Source organism: Mizuhopecten yessoensis, unplaced genomic scaffold (assembly GCF_002113885.1).
Source record: "Mizuhopecten yessoensis strain PY_sf001 unplaced genomic scaffold, ASM211388v2 scaffold10915, whole genome shotgun sequence".
Lineage (NCBI taxonomy): Eukaryota > Metazoa > Mollusca > Bivalvia > Pectinida > Pectinidae > Mizuhopecten > Mizuhopecten yessoensis.
In genome coordinates this window covers 167,014-192,445 of record NW_018408785.1, presented here as the reverse complement: position 1 = coordinate 192,445, position 25,432 = coordinate 167,014, and the positions used below count along the sequence as shown (strand labels likewise).

The 25,432-nt window shown below is 36.6% G+C and overlaps 2 protein-coding genes and 1 pseudogene across 4 annotated transcripts; 1 reads left to right on the top strand and 2 right to left on the bottom strand.

The window, feature by feature from the left end:
- Positions 1–1,100: 1,100 nt before the first annotated feature.
- On the bottom strand, positions 1,101–2,924 carry LOC110463541 (transcription factor AP-1-like). The gene has a single exon (XM_021518202.1). It carries the CDS (start codon positions 2,752–2,754, stop codon positions 1,879–1,881), a length of 876 nt encoding a protein of 291 aa, XP_021373877.1. The 5' UTR covers positions 2,755–2,924; the 3' UTR covers positions 1,101–1,878.
- A 1,287-nt stretch (positions 2,925–4,211) lies between these two features.
- LOC110463547 lies at positions 4,212–13,779 on the top strand (annotated as a pseudogene).
- A 2,330-nt stretch (positions 13,780–16,109) lies between these two features.
- Positions 16,110–23,100, bottom strand: LOC110463539. 3 transcript variants are annotated; one of them, XM_021518198.1, is made up of 4 exons: positions 23,018–23,100; positions 20,613–20,819; positions 20,004–20,180; positions 16,110–19,270 (listed from the first exon to the last, which is right to left on the bottom strand). In XM_021518198.1, the coding sequence occupies exons 2-4, from the start codon at positions 20,776–20,778 to the stop codon at positions 18,273–18,275; spliced, it is 1,341 nt and encodes a 446-aa protein (XP_021373873.1). In that variant the 5' UTR covers positions 20,779–20,819; positions 23,018–23,100; the 3' UTR covers positions 16,110–18,272. The 3 variants fall into 3 exon arrangements, with proteins under 3 accessions (XP_021373873.1, XP_021373872.1, XP_021373875.1); XM_021518197.1 differs by lacking the exon at positions 23,018–23,100 and adding an exon at positions 22,380–22,531; XM_021518200.1 differs by lacking the exon at positions 23,018–23,100 and adding an exon at positions 22,452–22,513.
- Between the last annotated feature and the right edge of the window lie 2,332 nt (positions 23,101–25,432).

Genomic DNA, 25,432 nt, shown 5'->3' with positions numbered 1-25,432 from the left:
TTTGTAAATTACATGTGAACTCTGTCTGAACCTAGAGATACACAGAATCTTCACCTCGGGCTGTAGACGACCCTATATCCTCTGCAGTGTGTACATGTGTTTCAAGGAAATCGCAAACATGTGGCTTAAGTACCACAAAGTTGACAAACAAAAGTGAAAGTAGCTAAATGTGCGTCAGTGTCGGTGTTTAAACACTTCCAGGAACGGTGCTGCACATAGGGGAATCCAAAACTATTTATAGAACCACGTCATCATGGAATAGCTGGAAACCACCTAAATCGTACAGACAGCTGTTATACCTGGACTACAGAATTATGATAAATCGTAATATTTGCATAAAAAATATGTCAATTAAAATGTTTAACCGTAATTTTGACAGCTGACCATGGCCAGTAGTAATGGTAATAATCACTTGATCCTATAAACAGCTGAACATGTTTTGGAGTAGATATTTACACTGCTTCTGCTCAACAGACTTTTATATACAATCCAGTACAGGTACTTGGCATTATATATGTATATATTATAAATATATCAAGAAGTTGATGAAATCCAATGCCAAACAAAGATAATTATAGAATTTTATAGTAATTCAGGTACATTCTAAAACACTGATCATTGAGGAGTGTGAAAATAGCATGGCATTACTTTGTCGACTTCCATCAATTGTAGATATATCTCTACTTAAATACAGGGTCATGGAAAATTAGTTTCCAGCTCTTCAGAATGGAGTCTGTCTGTACCATAAAGAAAGATGGTTTGCCTCCGTCTTTAAGTCAATTTATCAGAAAGTCACAGGTCTGATCTTCAGTATTGTATGTCAATCAGCCGAAGTCACTGTAATTTCTCTATGTAGCAGTTACAAGTTAGTACCACAATATGCGGCAATTATGTCTCAAGAGTCTTGGTTATTATCCATACTGAGTGTTGTAATCTCATAAATCACAGATTGGAAAATCTTGAAACCAAACTATAAAAAAATAGTTTGAACGACTTTTTGATCTGATATTTCACAGATTCCAAGTACACAGTTCACTGTGATATATGATTATTGAGGTTACACTATACACCATAGTTTTAGAAAACACAAACAATTTAATTTCTGCAAAAATATCAACATTTAATTTCATATAAAAGTTTCAAATTATGCAACATAACATACAAAGCATTGAAATTTGATTTAGGTGAATCTTTGTAATAATATGATAATGATTTAATAATACAATGATACGGATATCGTGGTGTAAATCTATTGTGATCCACACAATACCAATGAACAAAATAATAAATGTGTTATTTACAAGACTGGTATGTGTAATGAGGCGTAAAACTGATAATGGAACAATATCACAATTTGCAGTAAAAACTTGGAAACAGTTATCTGTAATATTAACCTGTCACTTCTCCAAACGTAATATCCCAACCCATCCCCAGTAACATTATTGAGCACTTAATTGCATTTTGACAAAAATGTGTAGGAACTATCATGATTTAAAATCATGTTATCTTGACTTGTAAATAAATCAAATGTTTATATCTTTTTTTTTTATACAAGAGAAAGAAAGATTCTACCTTCTTCGAAGAAGTTTAGGTTAAATTGAAACAGTGACTTTTTCGAGACCATGCAAACGATATTGACCTGCATCACATTTATGTTTTACACACTTGGCACTGGCAAAATTCGGTCCTAGATCAATATGTTCAGATCAAAGGTTTTTTTCTGAATAAAATATAAAATTTAAATAATTCTCCTGTATTGCTACAGAAATGAATTCCATGTGTTATCAGAATAAAAACTTTTAAATGTACATATCATCTTTCAAGTGAATTTTTCGAACACATTCAAATTGTCAGTTCACACACTGGAAAGGCACATGTTTAGAAGTTGAGAGAGTTTGTCATCATAATTTGACAACCACTGCTGACATGTTCAATAATTTGCTGCTTCAGTTTACACACTTGGTCCCTGAGAGATGTGACTGTTGTAGCCAAATCTGTATTTTGTCCTTTCAAGTCTGATACCCTATCTTCCAACCGAGAAATTCTCTCAAGTTTCCGCATACGACACTTACTAGCTGCCAACTTGTTTCTAGCACGTTTTCGCTCCAATTTAATTCTCTCCTGGCTCTCCATGTTAATTGGGGAGAGAGGTGGTGAAGATCCAAAACTTGGGACTATCTGCGATTCATCCTTGGTTCTGAACCTGTTGTTGATCCCTCCAGATGCCTGGGAGCCAGGTTTGTGATTGATTTGCACGATACCCCCGGGGAGGGTGGTGGTAGTACTCAGGGAGGTCAGTGTGGACGTTGTGGGTAGTGCATATGTACCCTTACTGACCAATGACAATGACGAAGTATCAGATTCGGACCCAGACATATCGTCGTCGTGATCAAAATCGTTTTCATCCTCGGGGTTCGTACCATGGAGTTGGGCCAAAGCCTCCACGAATCCCCGGGCGTATGCCTCCTGCTCATCTGTCACGTACTTGGGGAAAAGAAACTGAGTTGGTGTGGGTGTGGTTGTCACCATGCCATTAGCTTGAATTATCATTTTCTCCAATTCTGGAGACGCCAATTTCAACATGTTCAAGTCAGGCGATTGTAATAAATTCCCCATTTTCAATTGTTTCGATTTCGGTGAACTGCTATCAAAATTTAGAGTCATTTTTCGTTTAAGTTGACTTACTACTTGGTTCTCCATCTTCACGCCGCTTATTCCGTGATCGTGATAGAAGGTTGTATCATGCGTTTCCATTGTTCGCTAGTCCGTTGTTTTGAAAGTTTGTTTCACAAAAAATCAAAGTTGTTTAAAAACCTTGATTCACAGCAGTATCTATATTTCAAAAACTGTCAATCGATGACTAATACTTCACAACGGCCATGTGCAGAAAAATGCCTCTCGTCTCGTGTTTATATACAGAATGACTCACCAGCCTAAAAATAAAATGACATCACTGGAAATGATTTTGATTGGCTGCATATGAGATCATCGCTAAATTTATCAATTCTCACTCGGACTCCTCGGATTCATTCCTTGCTGGCATGACAAAATCCGGTAAACACGGAGGAATATTTGCGCTCAACGATTGGCTATTATTTGTTGATAATGGTTACGACAAATATTCTGGGATGCAAGCACCTGCTAAAATTGGACGTTTTGGTGACGTAGTAAATATTGCGTAGTAGTATATCCATATATAAAACAAAGCTGTTCTGACTGGGTCAGCGGTCCACAAAGAAAAAGCGAACTACCGGTCTAAATTGAAACGTATGATTTAGGTAATTGTTTTGAAAAGAAAGAGTTTTACAACTGGGATACTCACTGTTAACCTAACTTTGTCAGCGATACAGTATCGGAAATGATGCGCATTATACACACGTGCTTGAAACGATTCCAAGTTTTGGCGCAAACGCCACGTTGTCAGAAAGGGGAATTCCGATTTACCGATGAGCTGTCACTTAGGTTGAAAGGATAGGCTATTTCTGTTCGATGTTACAAGATCATGACAGTATTTGTTGTTTATATTTCTTTACCAAAATAATTAACCTTGTTTAAAACCGGATAATATAATATCACTTCATTCAGTAGACCCATAGGTGGTGGGCACGTCTATCAAAAAAAAATATTTGAATATATAAAACTAGAAAGTTGAAGAACTCAGCCCCTACCAGCGGCTGGCAAAATTGAGGTAATTTTGTTTGAAGTGTCACAGAAATTTTATCCGCTAAAATCCTTCCCACAGCGTAGTCTCGATCGAAAGTAGGGACATCAATCTTTAAATAACACCCATTATATATCTTCAAAACAGTGTAGTTATTTCGTAAGCAGTTTCGAAGCTTGCAAAAATCACCGATTTGTGTTACCTCGGACACGATCCGGAACATTTTTTCGAAACAAATTCTTTATTCGGTACACAGAATAGCGGACGACGTAACATTAATAAACCAGGGTATCCTCAAAGATAAGGTCAAAACAAACTTGCTTACTTGTTTTACGCACCACTAAATTTCTCCTCTCGTGTCCCTCAAGTATTTTCTCCGCAAGATTTCACATTCAGTCCTCCTTCGTCCACCATCTTTGAGAATTTTATAATAAGCAAGCTGATTGGTCGAGCTATTTTCGTCTATTTTTAACCGGCCGTTAGACCAATCTGCTTGCGTGTTACATATTATAAAATCACCGATTTTCATACTCCTTGGCTGGTATGGTAAATGGGCATACTCCCTGGCTGGTATGGCAAATGGATGTACTCCCTGGATGTACGGCAAATGGGCAAACTCCCTGGCTGGTATGGTAAATGGGCGTACTCCTTGGCTGGGACGACAAATGGGAAAACCCATGGCTTGTATGGTAAATGGGCATACTCCCTGGCTGGTATGGTGAATGGGCATACTCCCTGGCTGGTGTGGTAAAAGGGCATACTCCCTGGCTGGTATGGCAAATGGGCAAAACCAAATAAAAAAATCCAAACCTAGCAAGGTTAGTGGCAAAACAAGCATCCCCAGTGGGCTGACAAAGCAAAGTACCTCCATACTGCCAAGATTGGTTGTCAAAACAACACGCTGAACAGGAAAGAAATTTTATCATTGACATGGTGACTTTTATCATTGACATTGATACGGTAACCTTGCCTATTCTAGACGGTAACCGTTTCCATCTTTGTCGCTAAGACAGTTACCTCTATCATGGACAAGATAATATTCTTTTGCACTGACATCGGAGTGTAACCGTTACTTATTTATGTGAGAGTTATGGGTTTTAATTAATTTCATAAAAACGCAATCATTCGTCAATTAACCAGTTCGCGTAAGACTCTGTCAAACGTTCTTTATGTTTTCGTTGGGTACTTTTTGACACTCTCTATACCATACCAAGCACACGACTCTGTATGAATGTAGCTGACATCGTAATTTATTTCAGAACGACATTTTCAGATGACACTTTTGAATTTTAATTTTAAGATTGTCATTTGGTTATATTTGCAGGTTACAATCCACAGCATAATGGTAACTCTGTCGACCAATCACAGCCCTTGGGTCAGCAGCCGCGCCCACAGGGTCAGCAGCCGCAACACTTGTTGGGCGCCGTTCGTCCCGGGGTCTTCCAAAACAGGCCATCATCTACACAGTTCAATGGGGGATCAGTGTCAAATCCACAAAAGAGACCCGTAATAGGGATTCAGCGGGACCATGGAAATCCTAAGGATATCGGACACAACGTCCAGCAAGCTCCTTCCAATAGCGTCGGCCACGCCCAACAAAATGTGTTTGACAAGCCCTCTAGACTGAGTTATCAGTTGGATCATAATAGTGCCATATTAAACCAGGGTAGGTCCATACACAGACTCTCAGGATTCGGGAGCAACCCTGTACGTCCGGTGCATGTACCCAATTCTATTCCACAAAGGGTGTCCGACAATACACAGCATAATAATATCGGTAGTTCAAACTTATTTCAAAACCCTCCTACAAGGGTAAATAATGATCTTGTGAACAGCCATATTCAAGGAAATGTTGGACGGACGCATTCAAATGTACAAGTCAATAATAACGTTTACACTAACAACCAGCTATCGCATCCGAGTAAAGCACTGTATGTAAATAACGTTCCAATAAACAATCAATTTATCAAATCAGGTGACAACAACGTCCCACCGGACAGCAGTGAATATGTACATAGAGATAATAACCAGAAGCAATATAAAGTGTATCAACATCCGAAAAATATACCCAGCATCCAACAGCGTTCTCAGGCGAATCAAAACAATATACAACATATAGTCGCTCCGCATCCTCAGAGAAGTCAGGGGAATCCGAAAAATCCATTTACCGGGTCCCATCCCGCACAAGTACACGTGAACGGTGACCCGGATAACGACCAGACCCTGGCGGCAAAGGTGACGACCCCAGAGCAAACCTATCACGTGGAAGTGAAGAGAATAAACAGCAATATCCTGCACGAAGATGTCCGATTTCTGACTGTTTCCGTCGACCAGAACGGCAAGACAGTTTTCGAGGAGCAGTTCAAGCCGGTAAGGACACGCCTTTACATCGAATTCGAAGTCGACTCTAAAAAGAGGAAAAAAATCTTCTTTCAAAGTTGATTTTCGATATTTTTGCATCTATTTGAAAAAGAAATGTACTGCCAATGTGACATAACGTTAATGAAGAAATATATAAAAAATAATAATGAAGCAGACCATTTTAAACCATCTTTGCTGGGCACTATAATTGTCCTAAGTGTTATCTACCATCACTCTTTTGAACCTGTTACAGGTAGACCTACAGAAGAAGGCGAGAAGTCTAAACTACTACCACGACCTCCGCTCCGGGACGTTCCTCAGCATCTACGCACATCGGAAAGACTCTGGACAGAAACCGGAATCATACATTGTAAGTTTTCCTGACCAGAGAGTCACAACAATTATTTATTTTAAAATAGTTGTTGAACTTGTAAATCTCAATATTCATCTCAACGGTTTCATGTTTGCCTGTTAATTTCGTAATTGTTTCAATCAAACGGATGATTCTTAAGATAATCCACAGTAGTTCATTATTCCACATGTCATTCCAGGAAACGTAATAACCCGAATCTAATTCTGAGAATCGACAATGTTGCCAAAACAATCGTCTTATCGTCACTGAAGTTATATCAGCAATGTCCCAATTTTATACAAGAGATATGTAGATTGTCATGTTGTTGATTGGGTCCCATTTCCTTGACAGGAGGGAGTTTTGTTTGACGAGTTGATCGTGGCGGCACCTAAATCCAACAAGAGGCACAAGAGGGCTGTGTTCGCGGACTCTCATACAGTATATAGAGAGGAGGGTGGCTACCACGGTGTGTTCCACGCCGACGCTATGCACGGTAGGTTACGCATAAGCGAAGGAAGACTTACACACATCCATCTCTTTTATAAGGCACATTAATGCCTGCCAGATGGAGGCCAAAATAATGGTACGATTATTGCAAATTTATAAAGATTTTAGAAAAAAACATCAATATGCAATTCCAAATCTTTCTCGACGATTTTATTTCTTTGCTCCATTTACCAAATTAATCATGGTTTCATTGTATTGCAATACCTCATCTACATAATAGCGTGTTTGAATGGTTTGTGTTGATTGCGCATCAATCTTATCATCTCTTTACTGGTGTGCTATTGTTTTATTTCGGTAAGTTAATTATTTATTGTCATTGTGGTTGGGAAACACGATTCTTTGTTTCCCTACAACAAGGTTATTGTTTTATGATCCCTTTAATTGTCAGTATCAATATCGAGATTCTATTGTAATATTCACTCTTCTTCAATAAAACAAAACAACAAGACTGCCACTAGCTACAACAAATTTACCAAACCAATACGCATAGCCACCGTTAACTTCCAATCCATTTCCAACAAAAAACCTGACCTCGACCAAATATTACACTCACTCAAACCAGACATCATAATAGGAACGGAAACATGGCTGAATAACACAACCTCCTCGTATGAATACTTCCCAGTCACTGAGTACACTGTCTACCGAAAAGACCGCAACCCAAATAAAAATGGCCAAAGCCACGGAGTTGTACTACTTGCAATCACAAACAAATACCACACAGAACAGATTAAAGAATTAGAAACAGACAACGAATTAATTTGGGTAAACATCTCCATGACAAATTCACACAACCTCACCATAGGAGCATATTATAGACCACCATCAGACAAAGGACGCTCACTAGAACAACTAGAAATAACTGTGAACAGACTAGGTCAAAACAACAACGCAATGATATACGTAAGTGGATATTTCAACTTACCACACATAGACTGGCAAAACAACACAACCATACCTGGCAAAAAGAACAAAAACTTCACCAGCACCTTCTGGACATCATAGGCAACAACTCCCTCACACAAATAACGACAAAGCCCACCAGAGGAAACCACATACTCGACCTGACACTTACAAACAGACCATCAATCATTAACAAGACTGAAACCACACCACCTATAGGCAAATCTGACCATGACATAGTCTACACTGAAATTGACGTTCGACTGAAAAGAATAAGAAGAGAACCCAGAAACATATACCTCTACAACAAAGCTGACTGGAACAACATAATAAACGACCTCACACTTCTAAACACAAAACTTAACGAACAACCTAACCAAACCGCAGACAATCTTTGGAACACGTTCAAAACAACACTTACTAATTCAGTCACCAAAAATATCCCACAAAAACACATCACATACAAATCCAAACTCCCTTTGATAACACATTCTCTCCTTCGACTCATGAGAAAATATAAACAATTGCCAAAGCTTTCGACAAAGTCCCACACAAACGACTACAATACAAACTCAAATATTACGGGATAACAGGGAACACACACGCATAGATTACAGACTTTCTCTCATTCCGCACCCAAACAGTAGTACTCGAGGGCAAACAATCAGACAAAATACAAGTAACCTCTGGGGTCCCTCAAGGAACCTGTTTTGGCCCCATCCTCTTCCTCATCTACACCAATGACTTCCACGAATACATGAAATACAGTACACTTAGATAGCATCATATACAAGACGATAAACAACAAAAAAGACACTAAAACTACAATATGGCCTTGACGCAGCAGGACAATGGGAGACGAATTGGCTAATGAAATTTCACCCTGACAAATGCAACATACTCAACATTACACCGAAACGCAACAAAATACATCATGACAAGAAACTCCACAACCACACATTACACCAAGTAGAATCCAGAAAATACTTAGGCTTGACATTACAAAATAACCTACGATGACAAACATATTAACAACATCACAGCCAATGCCAATAGGTCCCTAGGTTTTCTAAAACGCAACTTAAAAAAAACCTCACTACATATAAGAGAACATGCATACAAAGCACTAGTCAGGCCAAAACTTGAATACTGCTCTTCCATTTGGGATCCACACAACACAAACCAAATTAGATACCACAACACTAGCTCCGTAACAGATATGATCGGCCAACACTACAAACATGGCGCTGTCACACAAGAATGATCCTTCTTCACAAAATTGTGCACCAAATCGTAGCTATAAACCCAACATATATATACTCACACCCGTAGATCCTCGAACCAGACATGCACACCCTCAGCATACAAACACATCTGCAAAAAAGGACACCTACAAATAGTCATTCTTTCCACACACAATAACACAATGGAATCTCCTTCCCATAGCAGCAGTACAATTCACAACACTAGAGGACTTCAAGGCACACTTACCCTATGCAGTCCTTGAAGCCCTCATCACACGCTAAAACATACGCCAGCTTTTATCTTTTATCTATACCTTGCACAAAAAATCACAAAAACCCACCAACTAATCACTGTAAATAACCCCCTTTTTCACGCCTCTGTGATAGGACCCCCGAGGGCATAAACATCACCATTGATGGAGCCCGTGTACCATAAGAAGAAGAGTACATCCTTAAGTTAGGTGCTATACTTGGGGCTAGTTTGGTATTGACGTTTCTCTTGTGATCCGTATCTCTTTAAGGGAATTCATATTTAGGATGGGGTATTTGATCTTGTAAAAGGGAAATGTGTTACTCATAGGTAGAATCAACAGAAGTTCCAGAAAGAGATCGGAAGTGCACGTGGACATGAAAGACGTATAGGTAGCTGTAGGGGTTAATTGTAGCTGCGACCCCGAAGCGAGTAACGTGCAAGGACCTCACCAACTGAAAGGACGGTAATTAGTGGCATGCAATAGTACGTATAAGTATAGCATGTCTAGTCTAACAATTACAGTACGTTTATTTTCTATTAGTACATGTCATATTGTGAATATAGTGTGGCTTTTAGCGGGACTGACTGGGAGCATTATGTATTGTCACTAATTTCGCAACACGTGCTAAGGGAGATAACCCCGACTAAGTAAGTGTCTCCTACACAAGCGATTCCAAAATTGTTGGGTTTAATATTGTTATCTTTCAGATATTACGTAAGAGGCCTGGTTACACCAGAGACCTGTATATACTAATATATAGGTAACTGGTTACAAGCTATAACTTAAACTATATACTTTATTAAATAACAATACACCAGAAATGAGAAACAGGAAGGAAATGACAAATACTTGTAACCGATATAATTTCGTATTGTTTGCAAAAATATATAAGTACACCTTCCACATAATCTCTACATACTCTGTCTACCTCATTCGGTCTGTCGTTCTCTAAGCACAATTAAAGTGTCGGGTATAGAAAAATGGACATAACTTTTACAGCTGATGTCCAAAATTTAAAAAAAAAATGTGATTGTGTGATAACGAAGCTTTGATGGAAAGATAGATTTTTTTTATATTTTTTTTTATCAAATACTTGTTTTGTAAAATTTCAACTCCATAATAGGTTTTGAAAGGTACCATTCATATAACTAACTATATAAAGAAGCTATACAGATGATCCAGCCTTCTACCGACTAATCTAGCTGTCCGAACCGGTCTCCCATCATAGCCAGCCACCACAATTTGGTTTTCCATTATTTTAATCCAGACTGATCATTTCATTTTCTAAAAATTGTAATTCTCCTTTACTGTATATTATGCGCTACATCCGCATTTTTGGTTATATACGCCGGAATCTAAGACATAACAGTTGTTCAATATTTTAAAAGCTATAAAACCATGGCACGCATAGTAGCAGATCTGTTTGACCTTCATTTATAATCATCTATAGAAATACAAGTGCATCCATGACAAATGCAGAAACGTATGAAAACATATTATTTTAGTAGACATTTATGTCTATACCATCAATTTGGTTGGGTGGGTTGGTATTTACCGAACGTGGAAACCCTTAAAACGTCTGAAAAAAGTATTTCTACTCGTCACGATATAGGTCCAAATATACCAACTAAATGTGTATAACGAAGTATCGTGTCTCTGTGACCTTCTCGTGTCCCTGTGACTGACCTTCTCGTGTCCCTGTGGCCTGAAGAAACACAGTATCGTTGAAATATCACTTAATTTAAATATGTGAGGACTTTCCACTCTACGCCTCTTTAATAGATCAAAGGTGCCTGTCAGAGCTTTGATCAAGTTATCATGACCGATTCATATCCCTTTCCGTCTGTAGTCGTGCGACATCCGTAAATTCTTTATTAATTCTTAAGAACCGGTTAATGGATTACTTTCAAACTTCGTAGAAATCGTTCTTAGTGGAAGCGGGTAACTATTGTTAACATTGTAAAATAACAATTTTGATTACATTTCTCCGTTTTCATCGGGAAATAATTCAAACTTGGTTGGAATGATTATGTTGAGATAGCAATCTGATGGTATTAATAATTAAGTAATGCTGCTGAAAGGGCCCCAAAGGGAAAGTTGACTAAATTTCTTCTTCCACAGACTCAGATTTACTATGATCAATTACTCTCAATGGGTAGATATTGTTAATTTTATTAGTTTATGTAGGGAAATGACACCTTCGACTATATTTGTTCATTCAACAAGACATAGTTCAATTGACAAACTTGGTTGGAATTAATATGATGAGGTTGCAATTAGATGATAATATTATCAGAAAGTAAAAACTGACCCGACTCTGTGGAGGGGTCTAAAAGGTTAATGTCCTAATAATGACAAAAATATTTGATTTTTTTCCCGTTATTATTATATTTACAAATCGGGTAGCTTTTTTCGTTTGATTGATTATTTCCATTTCACGTTTCGACATTGAAAAACAATCAAATATGCTACGTTAAATGGTTAGGCAACGGTTGCTATTCATGTACCGATAGTACCACAGGGGCATGGATCGCTTTATTTGTAATATAAAAAAAATAGGGGTCTCCCTGTGGATCAGACATTGGCGCTTACGTTTAGCAGCATGGATCGTGACAAGAGTTGGTTTTAAGAGCAACAAAATATTTGGTGAACACAAAAAGGATTTGTTCCATTCCATGAAGAAACTAAAGGCCACAGTTGGGACATTAAAAGTTCTGGAGATCGGAGCAGGAGGAGGTGTTAACTTTAAGTTTTACCCTGCTGGGACCAAAGTCACCTGTCTTGACCCTAACCCGTGTTTTGAACCTTACGTGGAGAACAATGCCGTGGTCAGTGGTCTTCATCAAAGCTTTCGGGGAGAACATGTCTGATGTGGCCGACTGTAGCTATGACGTAGTGGTCAGCACACTGGTGTTGTGTACGGTTATAATTAGAGATCCAGACCGAGTCCTGAAGGAGGTCAAGCGAGTCCTCAAACACGTACGTTACCTGTGTCTGCCTACTGGCCGTGTAATATCCCATATAATTAACTACGATATAATTCAGAATATCCAATTGAACCATATACTTTCTCGATCGATTTTCTATGCTTTTATTTAAGGATAAATGCAATGAGTCTTATTACATGAATCACAGTTGTCTTGGTGTCATAGTAAAATATATAGAAAATGACAAGATCCCAATCCCATGATGCCCATCACGTGCACAGAACCATTATGCAATGGACCAAAGGGTTCTAGGTATTATATATACATATATATATTTGTTTGCCTATGAAACCCTGACAACTGTGCATAAATTAAATGATACCTGTGATTGGTGTTAGAATTATCCACCTAGTCTACCTGCAAGTTGATGCTGTTCGACGGCCCTTTGCAGTATCGCCGTAAATGTAAATGTAAACCTATGATTCTGTGAAATTAACATTATCAAAATGTCCAAAATTTCATTAAACAACATTCAGTACCTTTCAAATGTATATATTACCACCAAATGTATGTATATATTGCCACCAGTGGATTAATTCACCAAATACAACAAACCAGTATAAACGATTAAATAATATTTTATGTGTCACTTGAGTGATTGTACCCTTGTACGTGTAACAACCGATGTATGTGTGCTGTTGAAATGAAACATTGCAAACACACTCAATGGACTGTTATAATTGTTAAAACAGTAAAATGTTAACATCAAGCTGTTGCACTACAATATTGATGTTTTACATCAAAATTTTAGCTGATGATGTTGCTTTTATTTTTTATTTTTAAACACAGAATGGTAAATATTATTTCATGGACCATGTGGGTGCAGAGAAAAGAAGCATCATCTATTTCTTTCAACGTCTGATAAATCCAGCGTGGCGTATGTTTGCTGATGGATGAGAAGTGACCAGGGACACTGGAGGTACCATAAAGGCAGCAGGCTTTAAGACCCTAGACATGAAATACTTCACAGCACCAACAAAGTTGTTCCTCATCAGACCCTGTTGTATGGGCATCGCAACCAAGGAGTAGTAAGAAAGGTGTATGGGACACAGGTATCTGTCAATATAGAATATATAGCTGCCAATACAACATAGAACTGTGGAACACAATGTCTTAAGACACAGGCTTCTGTGTTTATAAGAATAAAGTGCCCTGCCTATAGAACACAGGGCTATTGGGCACTCTGTCTGTAACAAATAGGGACCTCATTTGTAAGAAACGTTGCCCTGCCTATAGAGCACACAGAGCTTTAAAATACCGGTAATTGTTTATATGACACAGGGGCCTGTGTCTATATAGAATACATTACCCTGCTTAAAGAACACAGGTCTATAATACATATATGGTTCTATAATTGTAACACAGGGTCTTCTGCTGACTTTCTATTTAGATATTGTGATATTTGTAGGCATTTACAAAAAAACAACTGTAATTAAGACGTTCGTTTGATATTTACCCTAGGTATATATTAGTATATTAATATGAGGATGTTATCTGTCTTCAGGGACAGGTCAGGCAGGTATTATATTGAGTTATTTTTAATACTGTATAAAACATAATGCATAATGTATTAAACACTTTTTATTCTATAAAAAAAAGACAAAGTTTTATGCATCCTGCACAATCAGGTCTATTTTAATATGGAAAAGTTTGGGATAAATGACATTGTGTTTGCTATTCTGTATTAAGTGGGGTTTTTCAACTCAGGAATTTATGAAGTAGAAATTTTAATGTTTATTGTACAATAACACAGGATTTTTTTTTTTAAATATATGGGTTTTAAATACTATGTCTGCCAATACATTCAGATGTTTTTTATTTGCTCAAAATAACTTTTTTTAATGAAAAACAAAATCAAATGTATAAGGGAGATAACTCCAACAGTCTTAGAGATCATAACTAGTAGTGTTATACTCTAGCTGAATTGATGTGAAACATTTATAATTATTATAAATAACTTGATGTTTTTGTAACTGCACAGTATCCATATTTTATTGCAGTCTTTTTGCTTATAATATAATACTTGGAGGCATAGTTTAAATCATTGTTTTCTGAACCTTTTTAAAAATGAAAACGAAAACACACATCAAACAATTCAGCATGGATTGAATATGTATTTACAAAAGTCATCATGTTTTATTTTTAAATCAATATCTTTTATCCCCAATTAATTAAATTTTTACCATGATCATGAGTACACAATATTTTATGTGATTGTTACAATGTGTGTGTTAAAGTGATATATTATAGATGGGTAATATACCATTTATATGGGAGTGTGATATTTTAGGGGAGCACAATATGTGAGCAGGTAATATTTTACCAGAAATTTATACATTTTTATGTCTGATTTATTTTTGGTGAGTATGATATATATTTTGTGTTACATATTTTATGAGAGTGTTATATATTTTATGAGAGTGTTATATATTTTATGAGAGTGTACTGTATACCAGGAAACTATTGTTGCAGTTTAAATCTCACCTTTTTCGTCGACTGCAATGAGGACAAATTTACCATTACAGCAAACTTCTGTAAACAACCTAATATACATGTACTTAGTAATTGAATGTAAACGGCAAAATTATCAACAGGCAAATATGGATTATTTTGGCGAAGCGGGAAAGTTTGGCTGGGTGAAATTTCTGGTATACAGTGGTGTTGTTAAAAGAGTGTGCTATATTTGTTATATCCGTAAGACATATTATGGGTGTGTGATATTTTTAAGGTAATTTTTAAAGTCCTACTTAATTTTCAAGGGAAATAAAGGATCCTTCTCGGGTACATCTTCCCACACGACTCTAGTTAGTACCTCTGTGTGTGTTTTTATGTGCTGTCTTTTTGTTCTACTTGTTATGGTCCTTTGTTTCTAACTGCTCATTTATAGTGTCATATCACTTATATAGTACAACTCAGAAACTCAGGATACCCACCAAAACCTTGGAATGTGGGATATGTTATTCACAAACTAACGTCTATATACAATGTATCTAATGGTTTCACATATATTATCATGGCCAAACCTGGTCCACAACTTAAAGTACTTACAGATGTTTGATGGATACTGACACGATCAGTCCTGAATTCACACGAAGTTTAATTGGAAAACAGTAATGAAATAGAAATAGTACATTTGATTTATTGCAAAATATAAATATATATGGTGAATTAAGTCATTTTCAATGAAAGGTACATATACTTGAGAATACAAATATTGATCACAACATCGATATGCTGAATGGAAGTATCAAGAAAGATAACTCATGAGTACTTTTCGCCTACAGGCCTACTTTATATATACTGCATACCGAGGAAACCTTCGTCCTTCCAAAGAAAAATTTACAATGCCCAGCACTAATTTTTCCCTTCACTATACATGGTGTGCTGTTTACTCACTTTTGCTGCCATTATACAGTAACTTACTTGCAAACCACAGAAGAACAAAATGACATACCCCTATTAATCAACTAAACTATACTCAAAAGACCATGCTTAACTTTATATTACTCCTCATACAACCTTATCCAAGATGTATACCAGTCTTAAATTTCATCAACAGACTTTAACTAGGTTTGATTCTCCTCTGAATGTTATAGACCTCGACTAAGTTAATATTCCTCCTAACTCGACCATTATTGGCAAAGTGTTACCACCCCAAGCTCATTTGACCACAACTAAGCCTCAAAATCTGAAGTCCTATAAAATGTTGCCTAGATATATAACCAAACAAGGTTAAAGTGTGGTTTACTGTGTTAAGTGGGCATTAACAGATTGGTATTTGACTTCTATTGTTCAATGATAACTTCTGGTAACACAAAACCAAACAGCAGGAAAGGCAGAAAAAGTATTTTTTTATTTCAAACAAATTAAGAACAGCGCTGACAACTTTTCATTGACTTATATTTGCATAAACACAACTGTAAAAATATAACAATTTTTGTGAACATGTAACAACAACATTAGAAGAACATATTGATTAGTTTAATTAATTTAAAGGAATGGAAACACTTCAATATAATATTGCTCATCAACGAGAGTACATTTTGAGTCATACACAACGATCAATCCATTTGTTCAGTTATTCCAGTGGCATAGCTGCCACTAGGCAGTGGAAGAACTTGCCTACAAACTAATCTCTTAATAATATAGTTTCTGGGGTTTTCCCGTGATAGTTAAATCATTGTCTACACATAAATTTCACATATATATGTGCTTCTAAATAATTATTTCCCATTTCCCGAACCATCATTTATGATCTGTTACTGGGCCATCCAGTTTATTTTTGATAAGCTTACTGGAACCGTTGACACTTTCCGTAAAAGAGAATTAGATTTATTTTTTCTTCATTTTCTCGTTAATGGAAAGTGCTGACAGTTTTCAATTAATGTTGAAGTTATCATCAACGTCATTCTGATGCCTACCCGCATTTAAAATCCCTGAAAATCATTTTCTGTTTGGTGGAATGGGGATTTCTTCCTGAGCCCCCTACCATGACTCTGTCCCAGACACGCTGCAGGCCTAGGCAGCCCCCAGACCCTGCTCTGGACAGTACCGAGTAGGCAAGGTGAGCTACAATGTTTTTGCATTGAATGTTGCATTGTTATCAACACATGGACATCAATTTGTATATTTATGACCAGTAATCTCTCTTAACAATGTAACATTTCATTTAAAACTAACTTTATTAGACATTGACATTCTTCCTTGGATTACAATAAACAATAATTAAATTAAGCTTTAAACATTGAAGCATGGATCCACACGTCATTTTTAATCATGTTGGAAATAGTCTTGATAAAAGGCAGGAGATGCATAGACAAATGTTACAAAAATTTATAAACCTACGGGTAATGTCAAAATACCGTCAGTAATTCATGTTGAAATGGTTTCTTTAACAAGGTTATATGGAAGTGATCAGACATGTTCCATATTAACCATATTTGCAGTGAATTGTGCCCCTTCCTGTATAAGTGCCCCTCCCTTTTTTTCCAGAAGAATTGAAATCATATAAACCCCCTCACCCTCCCAGTGCTCACAAGTCAATGATTTATAATAATTACACTTTAAAGCAATCATCTATGTCTGGTGATCATGGCTGAACTTCCTAAGAGGCAGATGAAACATTTGATTTCAAAACCTCCAGACACACTGGAAAGTTGATTGAATGTGCACAACCTTTTCCATGGTACCTCACATTTGTTATCTAAATAAGAGCCCCTCTTTAAGCCAATTTTTTAAGCAACCTGGGTACTAAAAATGGCAAACACGGTACATGTAACATGTAGTTTAAACATGATATAATGTAACAATAATCTTATCACAGAACCATAATTGATCAAATTTTCCAAAAAGGAAACATTTAAAGTGTATTGCATATAAAAATTTCTACAAAAGAAAATCTTCATTTCATCAAAAAGATAAAATATGTAAAAAAAATATAACATTAAAAGGATTTTTAACACAATCAAAGAAGGATAACTCTGTCTTCCCTGCACACTGTCATCATCACTAAGAAGAGTTCCAATTCATAGTTGCTTTGAGGTTTTTCAATTTTGAGTATTTTTCACTCTACTATGAAGAGGAAGTAACAAAATGGAGATTTTCCGGCTTAGATAAACTTAATTCTCTTTTAGTATCTTGTTTTGATGCTTTGGATGAAATATTTGTGGTGGTTGACACAATTGTTTTTCTGGTTTTCGAACCTTTATAATTCTGTAAAATGCATACTAGCATGAGTTGATTTATTTGGAATAACTCTGTTGAAACAACACACTAATAGAATGAAATTTCATAAATAGTGATAAAGGCTATATTATGTTTCTTGTAATGGCTAAAGAAGATATGTTTCTCAAGGGAAAAAGGATATATATTGCCCAGAACCTGAATCTTTTTCAGAACACTGTACATGTATCTCATAATTTTACATTAATTTGTTACAAGTGACTTGAGAAGTTGATATGACGAGAACTAGGTGCGAGCTACTGACTCTTACCCACTGATAGTCTACAACATGGTAGGCAGTGACAGAAGGAAGTCCTTTAATCGCGGAGGAAGTGGTAGTCTTGACACTCGGTCGAGGCTAACACAGGACAAAATTTTGAATTTACATATAACCTGAAGTTCCATTTTACGGGGCAGCTGCCAGAAGGAAACGTATCCATCTGCTGTACTTGTGACAGCCTGCTCCCCAGTGGAGGAGAAAGTGAGATTGAGGACGGAGGCATGTGGTCCCATGGAGTTGTGGAGCGAGGGAAGACTGTCCTTCATACTAAAGCTATAAAGGAGAGAACAGTCGACTGGAGAAAACAGCTGTACTGAGAAGTTATGTAGGGCCACCCCTACAAATAGGCCATCGCAGGAAAACTTTACAACGTCAATGGCATGGTCCCCACATGCATGCTCTGTTTGACACAAAACATTTCCCTCTTGTATGTCAATAATGTACAGGAAGCGATCCTTTGTTCCCACGGAAACCATCCGGTGACATGACATGGGATTAAAATCAAAGGTTGTCCCTCTGCTGAGGGCTCTGTCTGGAATGACATTGGTGAAAACATCGCACACACATGCCTGTGACCTGCGTGACACAATACAAAGATGGCCATGTGATATCGCGGCAGCTACATACTCACTGTCAGGTGACCATTTACATACCGTGTGCTCAAGGTTCATTCTGGAACCTCTGAAATCATTCATCTTACAGCAGTCGATGACACTTTCTGCGCGAGTTACAAAATGTGAGTCGTATATAAGTAACTCGTACTGATACTGCCGGCTGGTACGCGCCATGATGGCGAAATAACAGCCACTTGGCGATACAGCCACATATTTGTACGCCCGAAAGTGTATATCTTGGGCCCGACTGTGAAATGTAGACCTTTCAAGGGACATCACCTTGATATCTCCACTTGTAGAGCCAAGGTACACAATGTGGTCTCCGTCTGGGAATGTCTGTAACTTGGGGAAAGATGCCACGGATGCTTGGCGGTAATAGCCACACTCTGAAGACACAGAAAGATGTCACAATAAAATTAGGCACTAGATAGGGACATCGCTGAACCAGACTCGTGGACATTCGATACAGACTCTCGGATATTCGATAACAAACCGTATGTAAAACACAAAGATATTAATATCAAATTTCCTTTACCCTACTGTATCCTTTAAAACGATAGATACATATAGTTATTTGAAGAATGACATCTCCTGGGATGATAATGTAATAAAAGTGTAAGAAATATTTCTCTAATGAAACAAGTGATCAATACTATGATAGCTGAACCCTCTTATTGTTCTAAACCATGAAATTACATTGTTCCTAGATAGATGTACTGTTAAGAACATGCTTTGTATTTTAAAAGCAATCCAAAGCAAGCAATTTGGAGTTTGTCAATGTGCATATAGTGATTTGCTATTGATAGTAAAGTTGACCTTGACCTTTTGACTATTTTACCCGGAGAGTAATCCTATGCATGAACTTCCGGCAAGGAAACCCCATACAATGATTAATCGTTATTGATTTGATTGACGATATATGTGTTTAATAAAACGATTGCAATTTTTACAAAGTAATGAACTGACCAGCAATATTGACATATGATACGGTACCTGTATTCGTTACAATATTTTTTCCATTGATATGAAGATTTTAGATTACTTCATGTATTAAAACATATTAGGAACAGCTCTTAAAAAGTCATCATTACCTATTGACTTTGTTGTGGCTATACTTACTTATGTTTTTTTCTGATGACAGATCAAACAGGCAGACTTTACCCGGCTGTATGGCCCGACTAACGGTCAGTGCCTGGTTTGGCTGTATAGTGAAGGAGGAACATGTAGTGACCACTGTGCTGTCATTGTTTGGTAGAAACTCGCAGTCCGTCCACCAGTAAAGGTCGTTCTCTTCTTCTGCAGAAAAAAATGCACTTTTTAGTTTTTAGCCATTCCAGTGACTTTATTTAATTTTGTAGATGTAATGTTATGTAAAACTACCAAGGAGATAACATAGCTATGAAGATATGATTGAACAAATTTAAGATTTTGTGACTTAGATTGATTACATATTAGTCAGCAGCTGGAATTAATCCAATTAGCTAATTGTCCTCATTGCCATTAAGTGTTTTCACAGGAACAGGCTTGATTTAACCTGAGAAATTTGAGACAATTTTTTTTTGTGGAATGACCTTCACCCTTGAGATGTGAAATGGCCTTCACATTGGTCAGCATGTATGCTACATTTCTCCCTCTTTCATTATCGATAAACTTCAGTCAAAGAAAAGATGTGTATGTTCTCTCAAGATAAAGTTCTACGTGTAAATGTGTATGACACATAAAACTTACCTTTGACATTCGGTACAGCCTTGACCCTGGTTATAAGAGAGCCTGTGGGTCTGTTCCAGCGTTCAGGGAACGGCGTGTAGGTATAAAGGGGGACAGCCCTCTCGCTCTCCTTGTAGTAGCTCCCTCTCACTGTGACGATCCTCGGCTTGTTAAAGCTTACCCCCATCCTGCCCTCTCAGATGACTGTCACTGACTTTGTCCACAGATCTGTGAACATAATGGAAGTTTAAGATAATATGAGTTGTTCTTTACTAGATTAACTTAAGATTTACAGTAAAAACCTATAGATCTATCATCTTGTCTCTGATGATATTCTGTTTTTAAAAAAGTCCCATTTTGAAAATATTAGTACAGAGCATTGAAAATGTTCAAAAATGGCTATGAAATCTTTAAAGAATATAAAATGACTTGTGACAATTCATAGCTATTAGATAGATTGTATCTTCTTTCAGTGAGACGCAGAAGTCTGAAAAAATATCATGAATATCTGGTGATCTGAATGATGAAGTTTGGTACTCTAGCATGGAATTAGATGATTAGATGCTATTTAAGTCTGCGACTCAAGTGATAATTTAAATGGTCACACAATTGAAAGACGGCATACCTAAAGCTTTTGGAGGATCAATATGATGTCTATTAGAAAGATATTTGTTTACCTTCAGAATTGTTGAACAGTACAGTATATAACACAGATCTAATAGATGTCAAATCACTTTATGAACAAAACAGTAAGAGGGTCAAGATTTCTAGCAATGTCCACTCTTTATTTATTACACTCTATAAAGGTTTTATATATGAACTGTTTTAATTGATATTATCTTATTGAAATGTATTTATATAGATATCAAGGGTAAATGAGTCCATTATATCAGAAACCTACAAACATCATTACTATCTTGAGGCAGGTCCAGTACACTCTGCCAATTGAGCTATGTAGCTATAAAGACCTATATAGCTTTATACACCTATAAATTATAGCTGTATTGAGCTATATTTTCTCAGATTTCAAATTTCATTAAATTAAAGCAAAGTCGCATAAAATAATAAGGTTTATGGTAATGTTGACTACAAAGAGCATACAGTTAGATGTTTATTTTCATTTTTCAAAAATGTAAAATTTCCGATTTTTTTACATCATTATTTGTTAAAAAGAATACTTATATTTAATGTCTTTTGTTATCAACCTAATGATACAATCTTCTTTAAAAAGCGACTTTGTTTCGTTTTCTTTAAAAAAAGAAAATCACTTGAAAATAGCTCAAAAGACCTATTTCAGATAGGTCAATAGAGCTATTATAGGTCTTTACAGCTATATAGCTCAATCGGCAGAGTGTACTGGACCTGTGAGGTGGGTATCAATATTACAATATATTACAATAGGCCCTATTTTTACAGCAATACATACACTGCAATATATATTTTTAATTGCAATATATTGTCTTATCTTATGTTGGGCTCTATGTAGAGTTTAATCACAAATGTTAAATAATCTCACAGAAATATTTTTTTGATTGAATAAATATTATCCAAATTTAGCTTGCTTGGTGTGATAACTTCAATATCTAAGCTCTAACTAACTCGAACTATACTGATTCATTTAGGAATACAATATATTTTGATATATTGCAATATTTCCTTAATATTTCAATTTAAAAAAAGCTTGCAATACCAACCTAGCATACATCAAACCCGCCCACATTTGTTTACAATTCAGAATTGCTTAACGATATCGACGATATAATTATAAGGTCAACATTGTGTACTTACGCAAATTAACACAAGATATAATTTCTTTATATATGTGTCAGATTAAACGCTTTCATAACTCAAGTATTATACCGGTATATCTATAGAAACATCATGATCAGTTTATGGCGTATAGGTCGTTAGCTGGTTTCACAGGTCCTCCATATTATTGATATGCATTCCTTATGTTTACATGTTTACATATTAGAGTAATCTCCCTTGACCTACCGGGTGCCCCCTTTTAGAGATTCATTGTACTCAACGCAAGTCACCACCGCGCAACACTACCACACCGTTTATTCAGCTCGCTGTTTAGTCATGACACTAAATGTTCGTTCCAGTAGAAATAGCCCATTTGTTATTCCGCTAAACTTACTGTAACTACTTGTTTTTCACTCTGTTTGGTTTCTTTTCGCAATTAAAATTCACTCAAAGTTCCCCTCCCTTTTCACAAAAGGTTCACAGGGATTAAGATCAATTTTTGTTCGTATATACCATCATTAGGTGTGACATTTTACCGAAAATTGATTTAAAACCCCTCAAAAATGTAACCTTACTTTGAACACCTCAATTTAGGTCCTAATATAGGCCTAGCTAAATTATCAGGTTCGTGTGATGAAGTTTATGAAATTCGTCCGGAATATTTCATTTTTACTTACCAAATGCTCGCTTGAGAGAAACAGTGTGTCAAAAGATAATGTTAAGACAGAATCTTTGTAGTCGTTTTGATACAGACCCGGTCGTTTCGGTACCTGGTAAAAAGAATAAGAATAAGACGTTTCGTTTTTAGGGTTATTTTTGTAATCAAAAATCAAAGAACAACGTTTTTAAAATAACAAATAAAAACTGAAAATGCCTTGAATATGCTACCACATAATTATAAGTATTTCTTTTTATTCCGAAATATCTCAAATTCTATAGTGGAGACCTGAATGATTAAAAAATAACTCGCTCGTTAAATCGGACGATGATCCATTACGAGAACCAGCTGGCTCTGTAGAGTACCGCTGTCAACTCGTTAAAAAACAATAGGTTTTCATTAATACCTCAAAAAAGCGATTTATGGGAAGATTTACAAAGATAATTTTGCGCCATTTAAACACTCATAAATCACAGGATTTGTTACAGCTTTATTTGGACATAAACTAAGGTGTTCAGAGTAAATTTACATGTTTTGGGGGTTTAGATTGAACTTCGGTAAAAATGCCCGGTAAAAATTAAAAAGTCGACCTTAACACTAAAACATGTAAAATTACTCGAAACACCTTAGTTCATGTCCAAATATAGCTGTAACAAATTCTCATGTCCCTGTGTCATAAATCATCGGTTCGCGTTCAAGTCCCTTTTATACGGTATTAAGTCAATGTCATGCGTATCTAGGGACCGTACCAGTTCCCTCTCCATAGAATAGGGAGTCCAGATCGAGTATCAATCTACCAATGTCGTGATGGTTAATGCTTTGCTGGACAAGTCGTATTTAAGCGTTGTCATTTAAAATAGATTTTCAAAGATATGTTTATTTGTGACACTTTGCCTCCATTTCGTTGTGAGTGTTTGTGAGTGTACATGTGCGTGCTGTTTCTATTTTTAACCCTTTTAATATGAAAACACAACTCCTTCAGACCACAGGGTCACGTTACAATCACACATATGCTATACTGATATGGGTCACAACACACATAAACATACACAAGTATTGTGTGTTGTGACCCATATCAGTATAGCATGTGTGTGATTGTAACGTGACCCTGTGTTCAAATTAAGCGTCGATACCATACGATACAAAAACGCTCATGTAGTTGTTGGATAAACCGGTTAGTAGATTTTATATTTGCTATAAATAGATAAGACTTTCCAAGCCGGATGCGAAGCGAGTGTACGAAACATATGTCCCGAAACATAAAGCTGACACACATCACATCAGAGCCATAACAAAACAGGTTCATATCCATGGCAACGCATGTTCATCTCCATGACAATAGTTTCTTCTCCATATGCTTGGGAAAAGATAAACCTACCTTTACCTACCCAGGGAAAGACAACTCACGCGCTTTATTTTTGTTCTGTAAATGACCAGGGTAGCGCCATACATTTTGTCTGTGGTGTGCATTGAGTTAACCCGAACGTGTTAGTTTAACAGTAGAAAGGTGTGAAAGAAAAAAAATCTAAATCGATCTCCTATGTGATGCAGACAGAGATAGATTGACCTTCGGGTTAAGATTTTTGAAGTTTAGCACACTGCAAACCCTAAACTTTAATACCATCGGAATGAGATTCTCCGTCCTCGTCACACATGAGTGATATATTCTATTATCTTTCATTGACGGTGGTGGCGTGCTAAGTTTTAATACATTAGTTGTATGTGTTAACACATATTAAAATCTTAGCATGCCCACGTCAAAAACCTTCGTAAATTCACCACATCCCGCTCTCGGGCAATGCTATAGATATAGTCCCTACAAGTTCATTCACTTTATAACTGAACGGTAAATCATATTGAACTTGACTATTTGATATGAAATCGCCGTGTTTAGAGACTAAGGAAATATTGAACACCAATCAGCCAAAATGGAATTCTCTGCCTCAGTGACATTGTCTTGTGTGTCGCAGACCACACAGGATCGATACACGTTCAAGCACGTACCATGCTCGTGCGTTAGGACGCACGTGTCTACCGAGATACGGCATCCAGTACGAAGCATGCGCAACAATCAATAATTCAATTCCATTAAAAACGGAAAGGAAATTGTGAGATTACATCAAAGCTTTACTAGGAGATCCGAGACGTCGGCGGTGGTAATCAAACGACCAGTCTCAATCACTTCTCGATTTTGATAAAATCATCCTGTCTGACAAGTATATTTCTCCACGAATTTCACGGTAATGAGTACTCGATTTGAGGAAGATTATTCATGTTTAAACATAATACATGCGACTAGAAAATACATATATTTGATATCTTACATTTATAAATAAATTATATCCTTAACCCATTACATGGCAAAAGTGAAGTATCATCACTCCACAAAATAGCAAATTGATTGTAATAATTGCACATCACCAGTAGGTACCAT